Source organism: Battus philenor, unplaced genomic scaffold, assembly GCF_028537555.1.
Source record: "Battus philenor isolate CCGP_79_NKW_IND1 unplaced genomic scaffold, ilBatPhil1.0.hap1 SCAF_12, whole genome shotgun sequence".
In the NCBI taxonomy this organism is placed as follows: Eukaryota; Metazoa; Arthropoda; class Insecta; order Lepidoptera; family Papilionidae; genus Battus; species Battus philenor.
This window is the reverse complement of record NW_027181674.1, coordinates 3,026,985-3,044,536: the sequence shown is the minus strand read 5'-3', so window position 1 is coordinate 3,044,536 and position 17,552 is coordinate 3,026,985. Positions and strand designations below refer to the sequence as shown.

Sequence of the window (17,552 nt, the reverse complement as noted above, 5' to 3'; positions counted from 1 at the left end):
ATAAAATAAAGTTCGTCGTTAAATCCCCGCTAATTAAAATGTATACTTAAAAATTATAATTAATTAATTACGTTACAATCCGCAATTTAAACTTACTACTACGTAATAGAAACTATTTGATACTGTAATATTATTAAGTGTTGCCGTAGTGCCGGTGATTTAGAAGCACAAGCAATATAAATATATTCATATAATATACTTTCTTAAAGTGAAGACGGGTAAATGCGAATGTCCATTTCTACGTTCACTGTGATATTATTTTAAAATCCAAGTGTAAGACGTCTTTATTTAAACGCCAGATTTTGATCATTGCTTGATATAAGCCTGTTTCTGCAAAAAACAAGTAGATTCTCCAAAAAGTTATTTATATCACTCCGACAATCAGCCATATTACACAGTCATATTACACTTAGTGGCAATACAGTATATTATCTTCCATTCTTTTGTTAATCTGTGTCTTACGTCACTGCATGCGACATCTTGTTCTAAATTTCTTTCATTTTCATCGTTTCGGTCGAATCTTTTCAGTTTTATCTTTGAGGTAATTCTGATTTTTATAAACGTATAATGCTTGAGAAGAAGCCGAAACCGGCCTACAAACGATTCATTGGCTATACAATTGGAACAATATTCGTTGTAGAATCAGTTGCACTTGCAGCATCATACGGATTATATTTTAAATTGAATACAGATCGAGGTGAATTATAAATTCAGCTTATTATATTTAAAAGAAGATAATATAAATTTGTTTGCGCAATATTTTAACATTCACTTTAAAAGACGTACTCTCATAAATATAACTATTACGGTACTTAATTTTATCAGGTCCAAGAGACATCTGTTTAAATTATGACCATTAAGAACGCCTGAAATGCAATTTTATATGGAGAATGCTCAATATTTTTCTTAATTTCAGATTTTCGTTTGTATATGCACAAAAATTACAATTTCATATTAGAAGGTTACTACGGTCTCGGAGAGTATCTGGGCGGACACAAGACTCGTGAATTAGATTATAAAGTTTGGTCCAACGAAGGCAAGATATAAAATCCTGGTGAGATGAGTGTTGCTGTTAGGTCCGGTTTTTGGATATTTACATTTGGAGCCATCGGTTATGGACTATTCAACGTGGTCAAACCTGATGATGAACTGGTCAAGAAGGTCATTATTCCTCAATGTATTGTATTGGTTTTGTTTGGTCACTGATTTAACTGCTTTGTGGATTGTTAATGTTTTTACTGTAGTGTCAGAAAGGGGAATTTTTCAAAAAAAAGTCCTTTGAAATTTTTATCAAAATTAATCATTTTTTTAGAAGAATGTGAGACTAACAATATATATGAGATTGAAGGATTTTTATTAAGTTTATATAATAATTTAGCTTATTCATTACCCGGCCACCAATTTCATAACATCATCAATTATTTTTTATTACATTATCAGCTTTTCTTATGTGTTGTTTCCTTTTATTTTAATAACATTGCTTAATCAGTGTCAGACATTTGAAAGGTTCTACAATTAGATGTTGTTCCTAAAAGAAATTCATCAAGTTTGATCACAATTGTCTTTAAATATGCATAATTATTGTTGACGTTAATGTACTAATAAAATTGTACTACTTGAATGAATCTTAACCTAAAAATAAAAAGATGTGTATTTTAACCATTCCATAAGAGTATAAATTTATTATAAATTGGAATTTACTCAAATAAATTTTATTACATTTTCTACCTGTTTCCAGTTTGATCGAGAATCTAGACATACGGATGCTAGGAGATTGGCCCGTGACTCAATAGCAGCACTCAAAGAAGCAACAAAACAAGATTCAGATATTAACAAAAAAGTAGAAGAACTGTTAAAAAAATGAGTGATAGATATTCAGTATTAGAAAGACTAAGCCGGAGAGATGCACAACGTTTAGAAAAACTTCAAAAAGCCCACAAAGCCAGAGAAGAAGTAGATGCGTCAAATGAGAATGAAGATTTCTTCTCTGGAGCTTTCAAAATTAAATCAGAATACATAGAACAATTGTTATCGCAAGTACCCACTCTTGAGATTTCAATACTTCCATCACATTTTGATAACATCAAAAGGGAAGTTAATGAGCTACAAAAATATGTGGTTACTTCATCATTTTTCCTTAAAGAGTTTAACATGAGGAAATACCTTGGTATTGTTCAAAATTTACAAACTAAGTGCTATGAACTAGAAGATAGATATGTTCCTCGTAAAAAATTTGGTTTCACAAAGAAGAAACTGCCTAAATCCGACAGTCAGAAGCAGAGTTCAATGGATGAACATGATGGTGTGGGTAAGATGGACAGTAATAAATGGGATGAAAAGCTATTTGGTTTTGATTCAAAGAATGGTAAAGTTCTTTTGTTAGAAAACAATGACTTATTTCAGCGGGATGTTGCATTGAGGAATTTGAAAAATTGTACAATAGGTCTTAAAGGCGTCATGGGTACATTGCATTTGACAAATTTAGATAACTGCATTGTTCTCTCTGGTCCAGTAACGTCTTCGGTGTTTGTAGATAAATGCACAAACTGCAAAATTGTTGCCGCATGCCAACAACTCCGTATGCACACTTCAACAAAATGTGAAATATACCTACATGTAACAAGTAAAGGAATTGTTGAGGATTGTTCAGAAATACGGACAGCGCCATACAATTTGCAGTATGATGACTTAGAGAAACATTTCAATATGTCTTCGTTAGATAGGAATAATAACAATTGGGATAGTCTAGATGATTTTAACTGGCTGGCTCCAGATATACCATCACCTAATTGGTCAGTCTTAGATGAGAAGGATCGAATAAATGATTGGACTGATTGGTGGTTGAGGACTCCGTCATAAAATTAGTATTGAAATAACATAGACAAGTAATATAATTCCACTCTTGTAAACTTTATAAACTGATTTTAACTTACTAACCGGTGCTTTTGATTAAATTTGGCAAGTCTGTAGTCTAAAAACTATTATGGTCATTTCAGTCAGATTTCATATGGAAACTAAACTTTTTAATTGGATTTTGACAGATTTTCTTCTACAAAATTGTTATATATTGAAAGAAAATGTTACAAATTGCTTTTTGATTTAAATTAAATGCCTTATAGATAAAACAATTACTATATCTTCATTAACATAGTAGATATAAGTACTGCATACTTTTTGCTATGAAATATTGCTAATATGAAACAGTTGTTTGTGAATATCTGAATTAGTTTCGAGTTGACACTTAAAAGTGACCAAATCTAACAATGGTAATCAAATAGTTTTGGCAATTTTATTGAGGCACCAAAAACTAAAAGACAAATTAATGAAATTGTAATTTATTTGAAATGTAAAAACAATGTGTTTCTATTAAATTTGAAATATTTGTAAAACATTAAATACATGTATGACACATTTGTGCTTATTATTGTCAACATATTTATTTTATATTGTACAACACAGTGTATAAAAAATTCGGTTGAATTAGGCAAAATATGTAAGTACAGAGGGCAGCATCATTGCATACACCTTTGGCCGCATTGGCTTCTGAATGGCTCATATATTGGATACAGTCTGTTGTCAATATGTGCTATTGAAAATTGTGGGGGAGACGTGTCCTCCACTGTCCCGTGGATGTCCTATGGCTAAAATGAGGTAGACGCAAGGAATTAATAACAGAATAAAACAAATTTAACAATAAATATTCATTTATTTAATTCGTCACTCGAATTACATATATAAAAAGACATCACAGAAACTTTACAATGAAAGAAATCGTATAAATTTACACCTAAAATATTATATTTAATTGTGAAATGTTGAATTATTTTATTAAAGGAAATAATTATTCAGGATCATAAATCATATTATGGCTTTATACACTTTTCGCCTAATTTCAAGACTTCAGTCTTACAGCATTAATTTAACTAACAGCTATACATTGCCAGTTACAAATATTTGTGAAATAAAAATTATACACTCGTTATTATCGAAGAGATATTCGGATACATATATATCTTAATTTTAAGGGTTGGATTATAAAGGAAAACGCTTTAGTATCAAAAATATGCGAATAGACGAGATTATAGATGATAGTTGCCCGTGTGAGTGAGACAGTAAATTATTTAATAACGTAATAGTAACATTTGTAAATTTATCTGTTAACAACTCATTGAAGCAGCCTCTATAGTTTCTTAGTACATTGGTGCAGATAAATATGTATCCGAATTTTTTTTTTGCCATGTTAGTGGCTGTTGTGAGAAAGTGTTCATAGAATACAATATAAGTTGGCAAAAAATAGATTACATTCTAAAATGAAACATAAAAAGTATTTTACTTCAATTTCAAAGCTCTTAAAAAGTATATTAAGTACAAAATAGCCCATGAAAATATTTTTATGCAAAATAATCTCATCAATGTCTTTTAAATATTAATCATGTATTAAGTTTTAAATTAATTTTGTTTACTTAATCAAAAATGAAATTGATGTCATTTATAATAATAACCAAATACAGATAATTTCATTGAGTTTGCAGATCTTTGAGCAATGATCTTTTACAACAGGATCCTAGGTAATGTTAATAAAGCTTCAGTTAAAACTTTAAGAATTATGTGTTTGAATCCAGGCTATTTCAATGTTTATTAAATATATAATATTATTTTTAAAATATATAGTCCCGGTTAGTTTCTTTTGTCTGTTCTCAGATCTGAGGCATTTATCATATGAACAGATGGTAGACTCAACTTGACGCCAATAACCGAAGAAATCTATCAAATGTTAAAAAAAAATATTTTAATTTGATTTATGACAGTGTTCTATATGAATAGAATTTACAATTAATTATGTAAATGAATAACATTCATAGATATAAAAGAAATAAACATATCATCTTCTTTCCCTTATAAACTAAAGAAATGCATTAGACAATACAAACCTCATAATAACTAAAAAGTAAATAAATATGTGGTCATCCATAGGTCTTAAAGAAATATTGCTTATTTTAGTCTGTTTGAAAAAGTATTATATATAGTATAAATATATATTATAAAGTTGATATATATTGAAAAGAAAAATGGCAATTTCATATCTGAATTTGCTATAATTTTTTATCAGTATCATGGCGTTTAAACTATATTGAGTTCAGACAAGTCAGCTTAGGTAAAAGAAATAAATGTCAATTGAATAAAATATAAATTATTTGGTTAGTTCAGTAATCATTACACTAAAGAATATCCATCTCTGGCTTTAAAATTAACGAATCAATAGAATACAATACATAAGATAAATTTAATTATATTTAGCCTATTATATATAAAAAAAAAATTGAGCAAATATTAATTTAAAATCATAACTTGTCAAACATATACCTAATCCCCCTTATAACATGGTTCATTCATTCTGTTTTATGTACATATAAATTCAATTTAGGTTTTAAAATTTAAATTAATAACATATACACAATTGTCAAATCCTTTAGTACTTAAAGACAAAAAAAGGCTTCGATCAATGTGTTACCAGTGATAACTTAGTAAATTAAAACACGGTCTCTCACTTAGGGCCTTATTGGCACTCTCAAAGTCGTTCAATGAGTCATGGAGAAAGCTATACTGAGGATTTCTCTTCGAGGTTGAACGAGGATATTCATAGATGAATGAAATAAATTGACATAGTCCCTTGAATGGGCAAGTTTAAGTGGTAGTGGTCAGGCTTCATGGCCACTGGCGCCTTAAGGTTTTAGACTGGAAACCAGACCGACAAGCCCAGCGAAGAACGTCCACCAATATGGTCAACTGATGAACTTATTGAGGTAGTGATAAAGCGGTGAAAGCAAGCCACTTCCAAACATTTCTGTTGGAAATCTACAGGGAAGCGTTTGTCCAATATTGAACATCCCACGGCTGGTATGATATTGTTAATTCCAAATAATTGACTATCATAATGAAGAAATATTTCCCCATTCTTAACTTTATCATAATAAATTAAACTATAATATTCTTTTTGTATTCATGAAAATGAATATTACACTGCTTTTAAACCGGTTCTAATGAAAAGGTCTGGACATAGGTCCCATAGCAGAGTTTAACAAGACTAAAATCGACTCGTTTTAAAACAGAATACACTAGTTATGCGAGGGACTATAGATCACTTTATAAAATGCCATGTTATAGGAGGGATAAATATAATTAAGAATTGTAGACTATATGAATTCATATAAGACCGAACTAAAATAGTTAAAACATTTAGCTGTCATATAAGTAACGTGCAAATATCTATTTTTATGAAAAATTTTAGTTAAAAAAGTATGATAGCTTGTTGAAATTTAAAATAGCTTAAAATGATAAAAAGTTATCTTTGAATATAGTCTATTCCTATATATATGTTGTAAAACCGTTTTGAACACTTCATAAGTGAGAATTGAATTTATAACATTTTTACAATTACAATTTATTCGCCTACTGTACCAGATTTTAAGAAATCAGACTTCTATAGTAAATGCTGAGATAAAAAATCTTAGTGCCTGTATATTAAAATTGTCTGAAAATTTATTAAAATAATTTCGAATGTGTTTTATATAAAACCAGAGGGTGGATAATTTGATGCATATTAAAGTAAGAGTTGGCTAAATGTGGAAAAAACTTTTGTAAAAGTTCTGCTATTTACAAGGTGATTATTATAGGCGTGAAATCTTTAAAGGTATAAATGCATATCATATTTGTTAGTATAGCTTTAAAACGTCACCTATTTCTAGTCACTCTGTATTAAGTGTTAATTCCGAAATATCTTTCTTTTTTTTCTATTGGAATGCGATAAGTCAATAACTTCTTGCAATCAAAAAAATCAGGGACTGATAGTAAATAATAATTAATATAAATATGTTTATACTTCCTCATATCAATATGTATATTAGTTTGTGAACCATTTTATTTTGAATAGGGTGTACCATACATTAATTAACAGCAATTGAGCAATACTTTAATGTTTTTACGTCTATAACCAATCACCCTGTAAATAGGTATATACTATAGAGTCATGGAAGTCACGTCCATAGTTTCTCAGCACATGATTAAAGGCAAACGTGCATAAAAATATCCAACCCCCTGTATATAATTATAACAAAATACTTAAAACGACTGGTATTGTGAAACTTAACATAAGCACAAGGCACTCTCACCAATTGGGTTTCTTGTGTGTTATAGTCCACTGTTGGAATGTGTTATTTGGGTCGCAGGGTGCAAGGCCTAACGTCCTGGACTGGGGCTGCAGGGTCAGGCAGTGGCTGTGGAGACGGTGGATGAGCTGGTTGTGTACCTCATCATAGCTGTAATTTAAGAAACAAACATTTATTACACATTACAATTACACATACAGAAGTGAAAACTGGATACGATATAGAAAAGTTGGTCACCTCCAGGGTCCGTCGACGGTGCCGAGACGGCAGATGGCCTGTTTGAGGCTGTCACTGTCTGCCTCCACGCAGCGCTCCCCTACGCCCAGTTGTCCGGCCTCGTTCAATCGGAACAGCTGGTTGTTTCCAGCACCATGGCATGTGGAAGTTCCTGAAAAGAGATCACATTTATTAATATACTGAGTACATATATTATTCCTGTGTTTAAATAAATAAGTTTAAGTTTGCTGCATAAAATAATTATCGTCATACTTCGGCCAAAAGAATTTCCCCAACTGGACATAAGCCACCTCCATAGATTTCTATTTAGACCGAAGAATAATAATTCGAAAGCACCGGTAGTTCGAATCATGAAGTCTTTACAAAATATGGTTCTACCCTACAATTTTTTTTATACAATTATGCGATTTTACAAAGCGGTCACGCCGACAAATACATTAGACTTATACTGGTTTTCCGGGACCCATTGGCAAGCTCACATGACCTGAACTTTACCAGGGCTATGAAAAAGATTTCTTAATGAGATCATACTATCACTCCCGAAGAGGAGATCCGTAGACGAACGACAATAACTGACATAGCAAGTTGAAGACTACAAGATGGTCACTGGCTTATGATTCTGGAGTGAAGATCAAGGAACGACAAAGACAGAAAGTCCAACCACAAGGTGGACAGACAATCTTGTCAAGATCGTCAGCATACGCTGAAGGAAAGCTTATATCTACCAGTAATTATCCCACCGCTGAAATGTTGATGATGATTAAAGTCGGTACCCCTCTGGTATGCCTTATAAGAACTGATCACCTGCTTCATCTCCTTTTATTTCCTGTCACAGACCTTGAGCAACTGTAAATTTAAGTTTGCGTAAACTTACCGATATAAGCCGGTGCAGCTTTACCCATCGTATCCAAGCAAACACTCGCTGCTTTATTCTTCACCATACCCCAGTGAACATTCTTCGGCAGCTTAGGAAACTTATCATATACGTCATACGCCACATTCTCCATGAACCAACCGAAGCTCTTACATTGGAGCCTCTCCTTCAAAGCGATCTGATCACTTATGTCCCCCATATCCAAGAACCTTGCCATCGGTTCTCTTGTGTAGAAATATTCCTTATGTTCCTCATCGAACCAGGTCTCTATCACTCTCTTGTAGTTGATTGTTATAAGTGAACCTTTGCGGTTCTTAGCGAGGCTTCCAAAGGAGTAAGGCATGAAAGCTCTATACACGTGTCCCACTCGTGAACACGGGACCCATTCTATGCTGCCTCCACATTGCCATATCTTGAAGCTAAGCTCGAAGTTCTCTCCCCCCCAGACTAGTAGACCAGGGTCGTATGCTCCTATTTCAAGGAAGTATCTTCTATTGATAGCAAATAAGCCTCCAGCGTGTGTAGGGCTTTTGTAAGGTTCGGATTTATGTTTATGAAGACTTGCTTCTCTATCTGGTACTTCGTTCTCCTTGTAGAGCATGCCCCACTCGAATATTCCTCTATAGTTGGTGCCGTGCTGATAGACCGGTCTATATTCGAAGGTACGGTGGTCGATGCCATCTATAACGGGGACGGTCATGATTCTGTAGTCCCTGTAAATGGGTGCTAATAGGGGAGGCAGCCAGTTGACGTTGACTTCACAATGGGCATCCAGGAACACTATGACGTCACCAGTAGCTTCCTGAGCTCCACGCGATCGTGTACGAATCAAGCCCTCTCTCTGTGTATTTCTGATTAAACGAACTTTACCATTCCACCGTTTAATATAGCTATCTAGACTGTCTTTCAGGTCGTCCTTGTCGGAGAAGTCGTCCACCTAGAATGAAAAATAAGATTTTTCAGGTTTGATATTTCATTAAATATTTTGAGGACTTAAAATTATACACATGATATACAACTTATGTAGCCGTATCAGTTCATACACGCACACTGCAAGGCGTAGGCCCCCTCCAAATAAATCTATGGGGGGATAGATAGGGGGGAGGATAGGGGGATAGCGGGTTGGCGATCGCAGTGTGGTATTGTGGTACGCAGAGAACATCGCTGCCCAACTTCTGAAAACTTGTTTATGAACTGTGGCAGTCAATAGTCTGACTGTACCGCTGCCTAATTCATAAAAAAATATTTGTAAAAAAGGAAAATTTCTTGATTATGTAGAGACACTGTTTATAAAAAAAGTTACGCTAGAATTTATACCTTTTTTTGCCCAAGAATACTTTTTTCTCAATATCAAGTAATAAATTTAAAAAGTTTTTTTTTAAAACTTCTAAAGATTACGATTTAAAAAATCTTTACACCAGTTTTTTTTAAAATAATTATTGAAAATAAATTACCCTACTTATATAAAAAAGTAATAACAAAAAAGCAACGTTAAGTTGGAGGATGTTATTATAGGAGGAGCTTAATTTGATTGAAGTTTTTTTTCTATCATGACATTTACAAGTGAATTAATGAACATATTCTTATCTCTTTTTTTACTTTTTTATAACTTGTTCACCAACATGTTTTCGCTTATGATATATCAGAGTAAATTTAAATAATTAATCATATATGGGTTAATAGAAATATACTTACCAATACAACTTCATGTAGTACATGTTGGGGTGAACGGTCGATTACGGAGTGCACTGTCCTCATCAGCACAGAGAAGCCTTCGTTATGGAAGACGATGATCACCGACGTGGTTGGCAGGTCTTTTGGGTAATGCCAGTATTTGCATTCGTCGAGACGAGTATCAGGAATGGACCTGTTGATGAAATATTTATCAATACAAATTTTTATGACTGTTACGTACTGTGGATTCTGACTCGAAATGAAACACCACTAGTTCACAAGAAGCTCTTTATTCACAAATGAGATGATAACCCTACTTTAACACAAAGTATACTTTCGCTTAGTTCAAATTACCCTTCCACATTGCTTAAGAAACCACTGTCCAAATAAATAACTTAGTAACCAAATAGTCTTAATCTTATAATTCAAAAAAATACACTGAACTGTCGATATGAGGAGTACACCTATTTATACTACGGATAAGGTTCTAGTAAGTTCGAGATAGTACTCGGTTAGAATTTCCGAGAACCGTACACAAAAATTTATAGATGACTTCAAGATCACACGTCTTCACGGCCTAGTGATTATTGTTTAGATTCTAAACATTAGAGGGTTCTGATGTTCATAACAGATGTAACTCGTGCTTTGTAACATTACTATAACCAAATAAATCAACTGTGTAGGTGGAACGCTATTGTACTAGATATTCGCATAAAAATTACTCTAACGATCGTGCCAAAAAGAAGTACATATAGAACGCAGTTATATGGAGAACAGAAAGTTACATCGCACTTGATTGACCGTCAGGCCCGCTCGGACCGCGTATCGCAAATGTCAATTATCGAAAATACCAAACATCAAAGTCCAATATAACCTCGCAAGACGATTGTTTACAGAATTCCTTCTAGATAGTGTTGCAACAACAAAATTTTGTGATGTGCGACCGTTTAAAAACTAACTTATTCTCGGTTGAAGTTGATGCTGTTAGCCCGGGAGCTTTTATTGCTTCATCGGAGCTGGGTTCTCGGAGCGGAAGGGTTCGTGATTTAAAAATAAATGAAACTGGACGGGCGCGTTCCAGTTGCACGAAGTCGGTCCCACGTAGTAAACCAATCTACCTAAGTAGAGCTGTTTAGTGTTGATGTTGTGTGTGGCTTGGGATGGCAGTGTAGACCACAGACGAGACAAGGGATTCGGCTCCAACATCGGTTCGCCGACGTTGTTCGTGGTTTAGGAGCGGCTGACCGGTCCCCCTAAAAGGGCGTTGTGGTGATGTAGTGAGTAGAGTTTGGTTTTATTGTACATTACGCGGTGTCCTGTGTCGAGTGTTGCAGGTGCAGTGTTTGCGGGTGCTGTGTGGTTAGTGCTTGCAGTGTTGTATCTGCAGCAGGTCCGTTTAAATACGTGACTTTTGCGGTACACGGGCCAACTGATGGGTCAGTGGTAATCTTCGTTTAACGCTATCTTTCACTTATTCTTCTTTTTTCCATCACATTCTCTTTCATTACTTTCTATACCCTGTTACTTTTCATATATCGCTTCTTATTCTTCACCGTTCCTCCTGGACATTGATATTTTACAATTTTTAAATTTATTTCCTTCACTTTCATTTATTGTTTTTCTAATTATATCTATGTTAGCATAACCATTATAGAAACCATTACGCTGATATCTGTATTCTGTAAGATAGCGTCTGACGTATGGTATTGCTTTTAGACACGCTAGGGTAATGATTATGCGAACATATGGTATTCTTAACAATAGCATGGCTACTAAATATTTTAAATTCGATAACCTGCGACCATTGAGCCAAGTCACTCTATTGAGTGTCCGCCGAAGCGATCTAAGAGTTCGGTGACCTCGAGGTTCCTCTGGGACCTCTAGAGCTTTGCTACCTTAAAATAAGTTGTAAGGCTAGGTGCCTTTGCCCTTCCACCTCAAACCCAAAGGCTTGCTAAAAGGTCATAGAAACATTAACACATTTCAAATCAAATTAAATAACAAAATGGAAAAAATTAATCCGTCTCACACCCGCCTATAACTTGGTTATTTATTCTTATCTGGTATAAATATTTCAAGTTAATTTGCATCGAAAGATTATTCAAATAAAAACTCATTTATTCTAATTACTTCCTATACTCATATAACGATAAAATCTAAAGTTTAATATTAATTAGTTTTTAATAAGACTCTGCTGTGTCTTTTAAACGTGGTGTCTCACTCAGGGCTATGTTTGGGATTTCTTCATGAGATCCCACCAGGAATCAAAAGATTCAAAGGCGAATGAAAGTATTTCACATAGCCCCGCGAATTGGCTGGTTGAACGAACTGGCCACATGGTCGCTGGGTTAATATTCCGGATTGGAGACCTGGATCCACAAGACTTAGAATGCCCGTTCAAAAGGTAGACAAAGGATATTGTCAAGGTTATTGACAGGCGCGTTATTACAGGTCAATAATATCGCATGCGGTATTGTGTTTTTTCGTCCCGATTCCTTTTACATTCCTTGCACACAGCTGCGTTTTTATCGTCGGATATGTACTAATGTTATTATCGCAGGTGTGTACGGTCGTCTGCGTCCTGTTACAAAACATTCTAGAACTAATATCGGAATATCGCAGGACAGAGAAAGGCAACGTCCTACTTCTTGCGCCGTTATTACAGCAGCAGTGTGTAACTACATGACCATCCTAATACAAAATGTATGGATGTATGAATGGTCAAAGTGTAAAAGGGAAAGATAGCAGAAATGTGGCATGAAAGAATAGATTGAAAGAATATGTGAAGAACGAAAGGAGAGAATGGAAATAATAAATAACTATGTGAAAAAATAAATTGCCCGTAAAGTCCTTGTCCCAACAAAGATAGGGGTACGAGAGACCCCCAATAGCGGGGGCCATTAAAAAAAAAACAAAATGTACTGTAAACAGATATCGCAGTAACTCATGCGATATTATAGACCTACAATAACGCGTCTTGGTGGAGGAGCCTTTATGTACATTGACCATTGTTTCTAACCAGTCCTATTAAACATCTATATATCTATGTATATGCCCAACAGTGGACGTCCAATGTTTGAATGACAAAAGAAACAGTTGCTCATTAAGAATTATATAAAATAAGTATATAAGGCATAAAAAATAAAAGTAAAAGTATAATTCACACCGTTGACCACGTATTATATTGATTTGATATAGTCATTTTGAAATAGATGTTTTTTAAAAACGAAATATTTTTTTAAATCAAATCAATTGGAGTATGTATAATTGTCTGTCATTAACATAAAACCCGTAACGAAAACGTGAAACCAAATTACAATAGTAAAATTTTTAAACACCAAAAAAGTGCATGATTTTTATATATATGGCAACAATTTAAACATACGCGACATGAAGTTTTCTATTTAATTATCTATGGTTAGGTATTACGTGTTATATCTCCAGATTCAGACATGACTTTGATTTTTAGGACAACCTGCACATGTACATATTATTAACAAAAAAAATCTTTAAAATTTATGTGAAATATGACCAATTGCTTGAACAAGTTACTTTTATTACAAGTAATAGGTGATACGATTTACAAATAATTATGTTAATATGGACGTGCCTATGGAATATTGAAAATTCAAAATACAATTCCCAAAATTCAGAGGTCCACCCTTTATGTTCTTGTTTATATATTGATTAGTTTAAAAATCAACACAAAGTACTCCGAATGGATATAATAAAATCGCCAAAGATATTTATGGGAGATATACCACGGTAATATGTTAGGCAGGGGACGCGGCTGCCCATCTTCTAGTAACTTCTTTGGGAGCAGTCGCAGTCCTATATAATCAACGCACAAAGTGTGAATTATATAAAAATTGTGTTCCGGGAATACCTGTTTCGCGAAATTAGCTTATTACAACAATTATGCCGCCATTTTAAATTAAAGCGTATTCGTGTTCTGACTTCATATAGTAAGCGTCCCAATATTTTTTGTGACAAAAATTATTACACACATATATATATATATATATATATATATATATATATATCTCAGAAATGTACTATTCTATGTTATCAATGTATAGAATTACAAAGTTAATAATATTAAATTAAACCATTATGGTGTACACGAAAACACAATCAAATCAACGATAAGCGGATAAAAAAATATAAATATCGATCAAAGTGAGCCGGCGATGCTTACGAAAGATTTGGTCACCTTACATTCATGGATGTACATGTTTATGAAACGGACTATATTGTTTATTTTTACTGGTATTTGTATATCGCATCTTAAATGCTAAATAATTATACCGGCCGTCATATAAATAGCTCTAAAATTAAACGGAAACTTTTTTTATTTATTTATTTATTAAGTAAGAAAAGGACCAATATTTAGCCACTTCCGCACATGCAGTGGTAGTCGTGCAATGAAATGCACCGCCCGCCAGCCCGCTGATAAATGCCAAACACAGAGTCACTAATCGGTGTAATATAACTCCTGAAGATGCCCCGTGGAGAAGTGAAACACGTGTTGAGTGATTTGGTGGTGGCGGTTGTGTGATTCGCATTGTTTGCCGCATGCGCATTTATCAGCGGAATATGTGCGGAAGTGGCTAAATATTGGTCCTTTTCTTACTTAGGATGGACTTCCGCGAAGTAACGCCTGATTCCATTAAATATTTATTTATTAATTAACATTTTTGTACGCCATATACAGTAAATAGAGTTAAAAAAAACTATTCATGTGGCACACGCATTATCGTTCGAGGCGATATCTACCGGAATACCTTTGGATGGCGATGGAGACATGAAGGAGAAGGCAGTTTAGGGTGTTCGTATATGTACCAGCAGCCAGCAATAAAATATGACTTCATTATAATTCATAACAAACTCAATCAATGTACTAAGCATGTCAGTGAAAGTAATTACAAAAAATACTTCAATACTTTGTTGTTATGTGCCCTTCTTCAGCAGGTCACATTAGGAACTCAGGCTAATAATAAGAAATTTCCTCACATATCCTCAATTTGATACTAATTTCAGTCAAATTTGCTTTTCTGACATAACTTATTATACACTAGTGTCCAAAAATCGACAATAATATGAATGAATGAATGAGTCAATAAAATAATAATGTCATCTATAATTTAAATTGAGAAGGATATAGATAATTAGACATATGAAACATGGACCATTTACCCAATGGTTTTAAATTAAAACACATGTTACAAAAGTAGGTAATCGTTTTAAATTAATCTGCCTTCAACTACTAGATAAGTGTTAAAAATTGTAATAACATAAAGTTACAATAAATAGCAAACTCACTAACAGTATAAAATAGCTTTTTGGATAAAATCTAACATATAACCAAATCAATCCAAAGCTATGTTAAATGGCACAAAAAAATTAGGTATTTATATGTGGATTAAAGGTAAATCTATTTTTAGGTTTCTACTATCTTAATACTAATAAATTCATAATAATTCCTTATTTGTGTTGCAAAAAATATAAAAATAAATGTAAAAAGATTGTTATGCTACTAAGAATATAGTAATAAAATAAAGACAGGGATTGAGATCCCCTCCTTTGTTGTTTGCAATTGTACATTTTTATATATTTCAAATTTCATCAAACTCTTGGCTTTAGGTAAAATAAGGAATCCCCAAAATAGAACAAGATAAAAGAGAGAAAAACACATATATATATATATATATATATATATATATATATATATATATATATATATCTCGTCCTCCTTGCATTATTCCTTTCAACTCTAATTGTGGATTGTGACCTCCATATACTACTTGGCGAGATGTGTTTCCCTGAGAAAATAGTGCCTGATGTTTCCCAAATTTTTCCAGATGAGATTTTTTGAAGGGATTTATTCCTCACAGTTACAGGGTACTGCTTCATGTACAAATGCAAAGATTGATTAGAAGTAGGTCCAGAAGCTTTAAAGGGATTATTGTATAGCTCATTTGTTTTTTCATTAATTTATTTTTTCTATTGAAATACAACTGGCCAATAACTTCTAGCAGTACAGTGTGCTAGAACAGACAGCTAAAAGTAGTTAATTTTAATATTGAGTAATGCAGATTTAAAAAAAAAGCCTTTTCTTACCATATCATCATTGTATTATTTATTATTTCTGAAACCATTGATGATTGAATAGGATTTGTCACACATTAATTGACAGCTAATAAAAAGAGTTATAAATTTACCCATTTAAAGCATTTACACTGGTAACCAATCATACTATGTATATATGGTAAAATTTATTTTATTAATTAGATTAATTACTAACCTGTTCATAGCAATATCATCAGAAGCAGCAATGTTCATTCCATATTCACTCTCAGATTCTGTAATATCATTGGCTCGATGCTGTGACATGTGGTATGGCTTCCCTTCTTCACCAGGCCCTGACACTGATCTTCTAACTTTAGGTTCAAAATTGCCAAGCTCTGGATAAAAAAAATATAAATGGTTAGCAAACAAAATTATGTTAAAATTTATTTCATATGCTTTCTAATAAAAATAAGGTCACAGATTAAATTATTTAATTCTATAGATGAATTAATTAGTTAATTGTTAATTCAGAACAAATGGTATCTATAAAAGATCCAATAGTTACAAAGACAGAAAAAGTTTTTATTAACTATAAATTATTGCTATTGGCTATTCTGGTTTTTTTTTTTCGACCATTTTTGTATTAATTTCTTGTTCATGCTAATATTAGAAACTGATCTATGTTGTGGTGTAGTTAATAATATCACAATGACAAATTAAATTATTATCAGTTCAAATAATATAAACATATACCGCTGATTTCATGTTTACATTTTTCTCGTAAAAGCCGGTTCCCATACTCGCATTGTTATATTTAAACAATACTTGGTGGTCCCATTTATTATCGAGACAACTTTAAACCATTTCACAAATCTAATTATTATATTACTTACCGGTATTAAGAGTTGGGTACACATTTCTGTGGAACTTATAATAACTTTTTTGACTGTCCGAGAGAATTATTTCGTTTGATTCGTCGCTGCCGTTCACATTGGACCAAGTATGTAGAGCATAAATCAAAACCAATAATATGGCGCAAATTCCCGATATGCGGAAAATTCTTCCACGTCTCACGTTTGTGATTCTCATTATTGTACCGAATACCGTTATTACATTACAAACTAAACTTTAATTTGTTAAAATGAACGTAACGTCGAATCGGATAGTGACCGATGCACGTTCGATGACGTCTATTGTTACTGTGAAGTTTTTACAACAACACGTTCACTTATTTCGCTCCATTTCACAAAAACGTAGTTTTGGATTTGATAAATATTAGTTTTTTTAGAAGTCTTGCATTTTTTACAATAAACATGTACAAGGAAACTTAAAACTTAAACTTTAATAATCGTTAGTATTCATTTTTATTTGTGAATAATATCACAAATAAACTCATTTGTAGTTGACGTAGGCTTTTTTAAGATTAGGGAGCGTTTGGAACTCATTTTGATAGCTTTATTAACTTTATGAGGTAGGAAGCCAATTTAAGGCAGTGTAACTTTATTATAAATTGTATCACATTGGGCTATACC

The 17,552-nt window shown here is 33.0% G+C and overlaps 2 protein-coding genes across 3 annotated transcripts; one reads left to right on the top strand and one right to left on the bottom strand.

Moving 5' to 3' along the window:
• The first annotated feature begins 459 nt into the window (after window positions 1-459).
• On the top strand, window positions 460-3,791 carry Tbcc (Tubulin-binding cofactor C). The gene is made up of 4 exons (XM_068776855.1): window positions 460-541; window positions 917-1,161; window positions 1,739-1,832; window positions 1,886-3,791. The coding sequence occupies exons 2-4, from the start codon at window positions 1,060-1,062 to the stop codon at window positions 2,857-2,859; spliced, it is 1,170 nt and encodes a 389-aa protein (XP_068632956.1). The 5' UTR covers window positions 460-541; window positions 917-1,059; the 3' UTR covers window positions 2,860-3,791.
• On the bottom strand, window positions 3,716-17,208 carry Pgant7 (N-acetylgalactosaminyltransferase 7). Of its 2 annotated transcripts, XM_068776853.1 has the most exons (7): window positions 16,914-17,208; window positions 16,256-16,415; window positions 9,973-10,144; window positions 8,278-9,214; window positions 7,404-7,554; window positions 7,170-7,316; window positions 3,716-4,764 (listed from the first exon to the last, which is right to left on the bottom strand). In XM_068776853.1, coding segments are annotated over exons 1-7 (1,764 nt in total). In that variant the 5' UTR covers window positions 17,110-17,208; the 3' UTR covers window positions 3,716-4,763. The 2 variants fall into 2 exon arrangements, with proteins under 2 accessions (XP_068632954.1, XP_068632953.1); XM_068776852.1 differs by having other exon boundaries at window positions 3,716-7,316.
• Between the last annotated feature and the right edge of the window lie 344 nt (window positions 17,209-17,552).

Coding starts and splice junctions, on each gene's coding strand:
- Tbcc (XM_068776855.1), top strand. CDS start 1,060: ATGAGTGTTGCTGTTAGGTCCGGTTTTTGGATATTTACATTTGGAGCC. Junction 1,162..1,738: donor ATGATGAACTGGTCAAGAAG/GTCATTATTCCT, acceptor ACCTGTTTCCAG/TTTGATCGAGAATCTAGACA. Junction 1,833..1,885: donor AAAACAAGATTCAGATATTA/ACAAAAAAGTAG, acceptor ATTCAGTATTAG/AAAGACTAAGCCGGAGAGAT.
- Pgant7 (XM_068776852.1), bottom strand. CDS start 17,109: ATGAGAATCACAAACGTGAGACGTGGAAGAATTTTCCGCATATCGGGA. Junction 16,416..16,913: donor GTACCCAACTCTTAATACCG/GTAAGTAATATA, acceptor TTTTTTATCCAG/AGCTTGGCAATTTTGAACCT. Junction 9,215..9,972: donor TACTACATGAAGTTGTATTG/GTAAGTATATTT, acceptor TTTTCATTCTAG/GTGGACGACTTCTCCGACAA.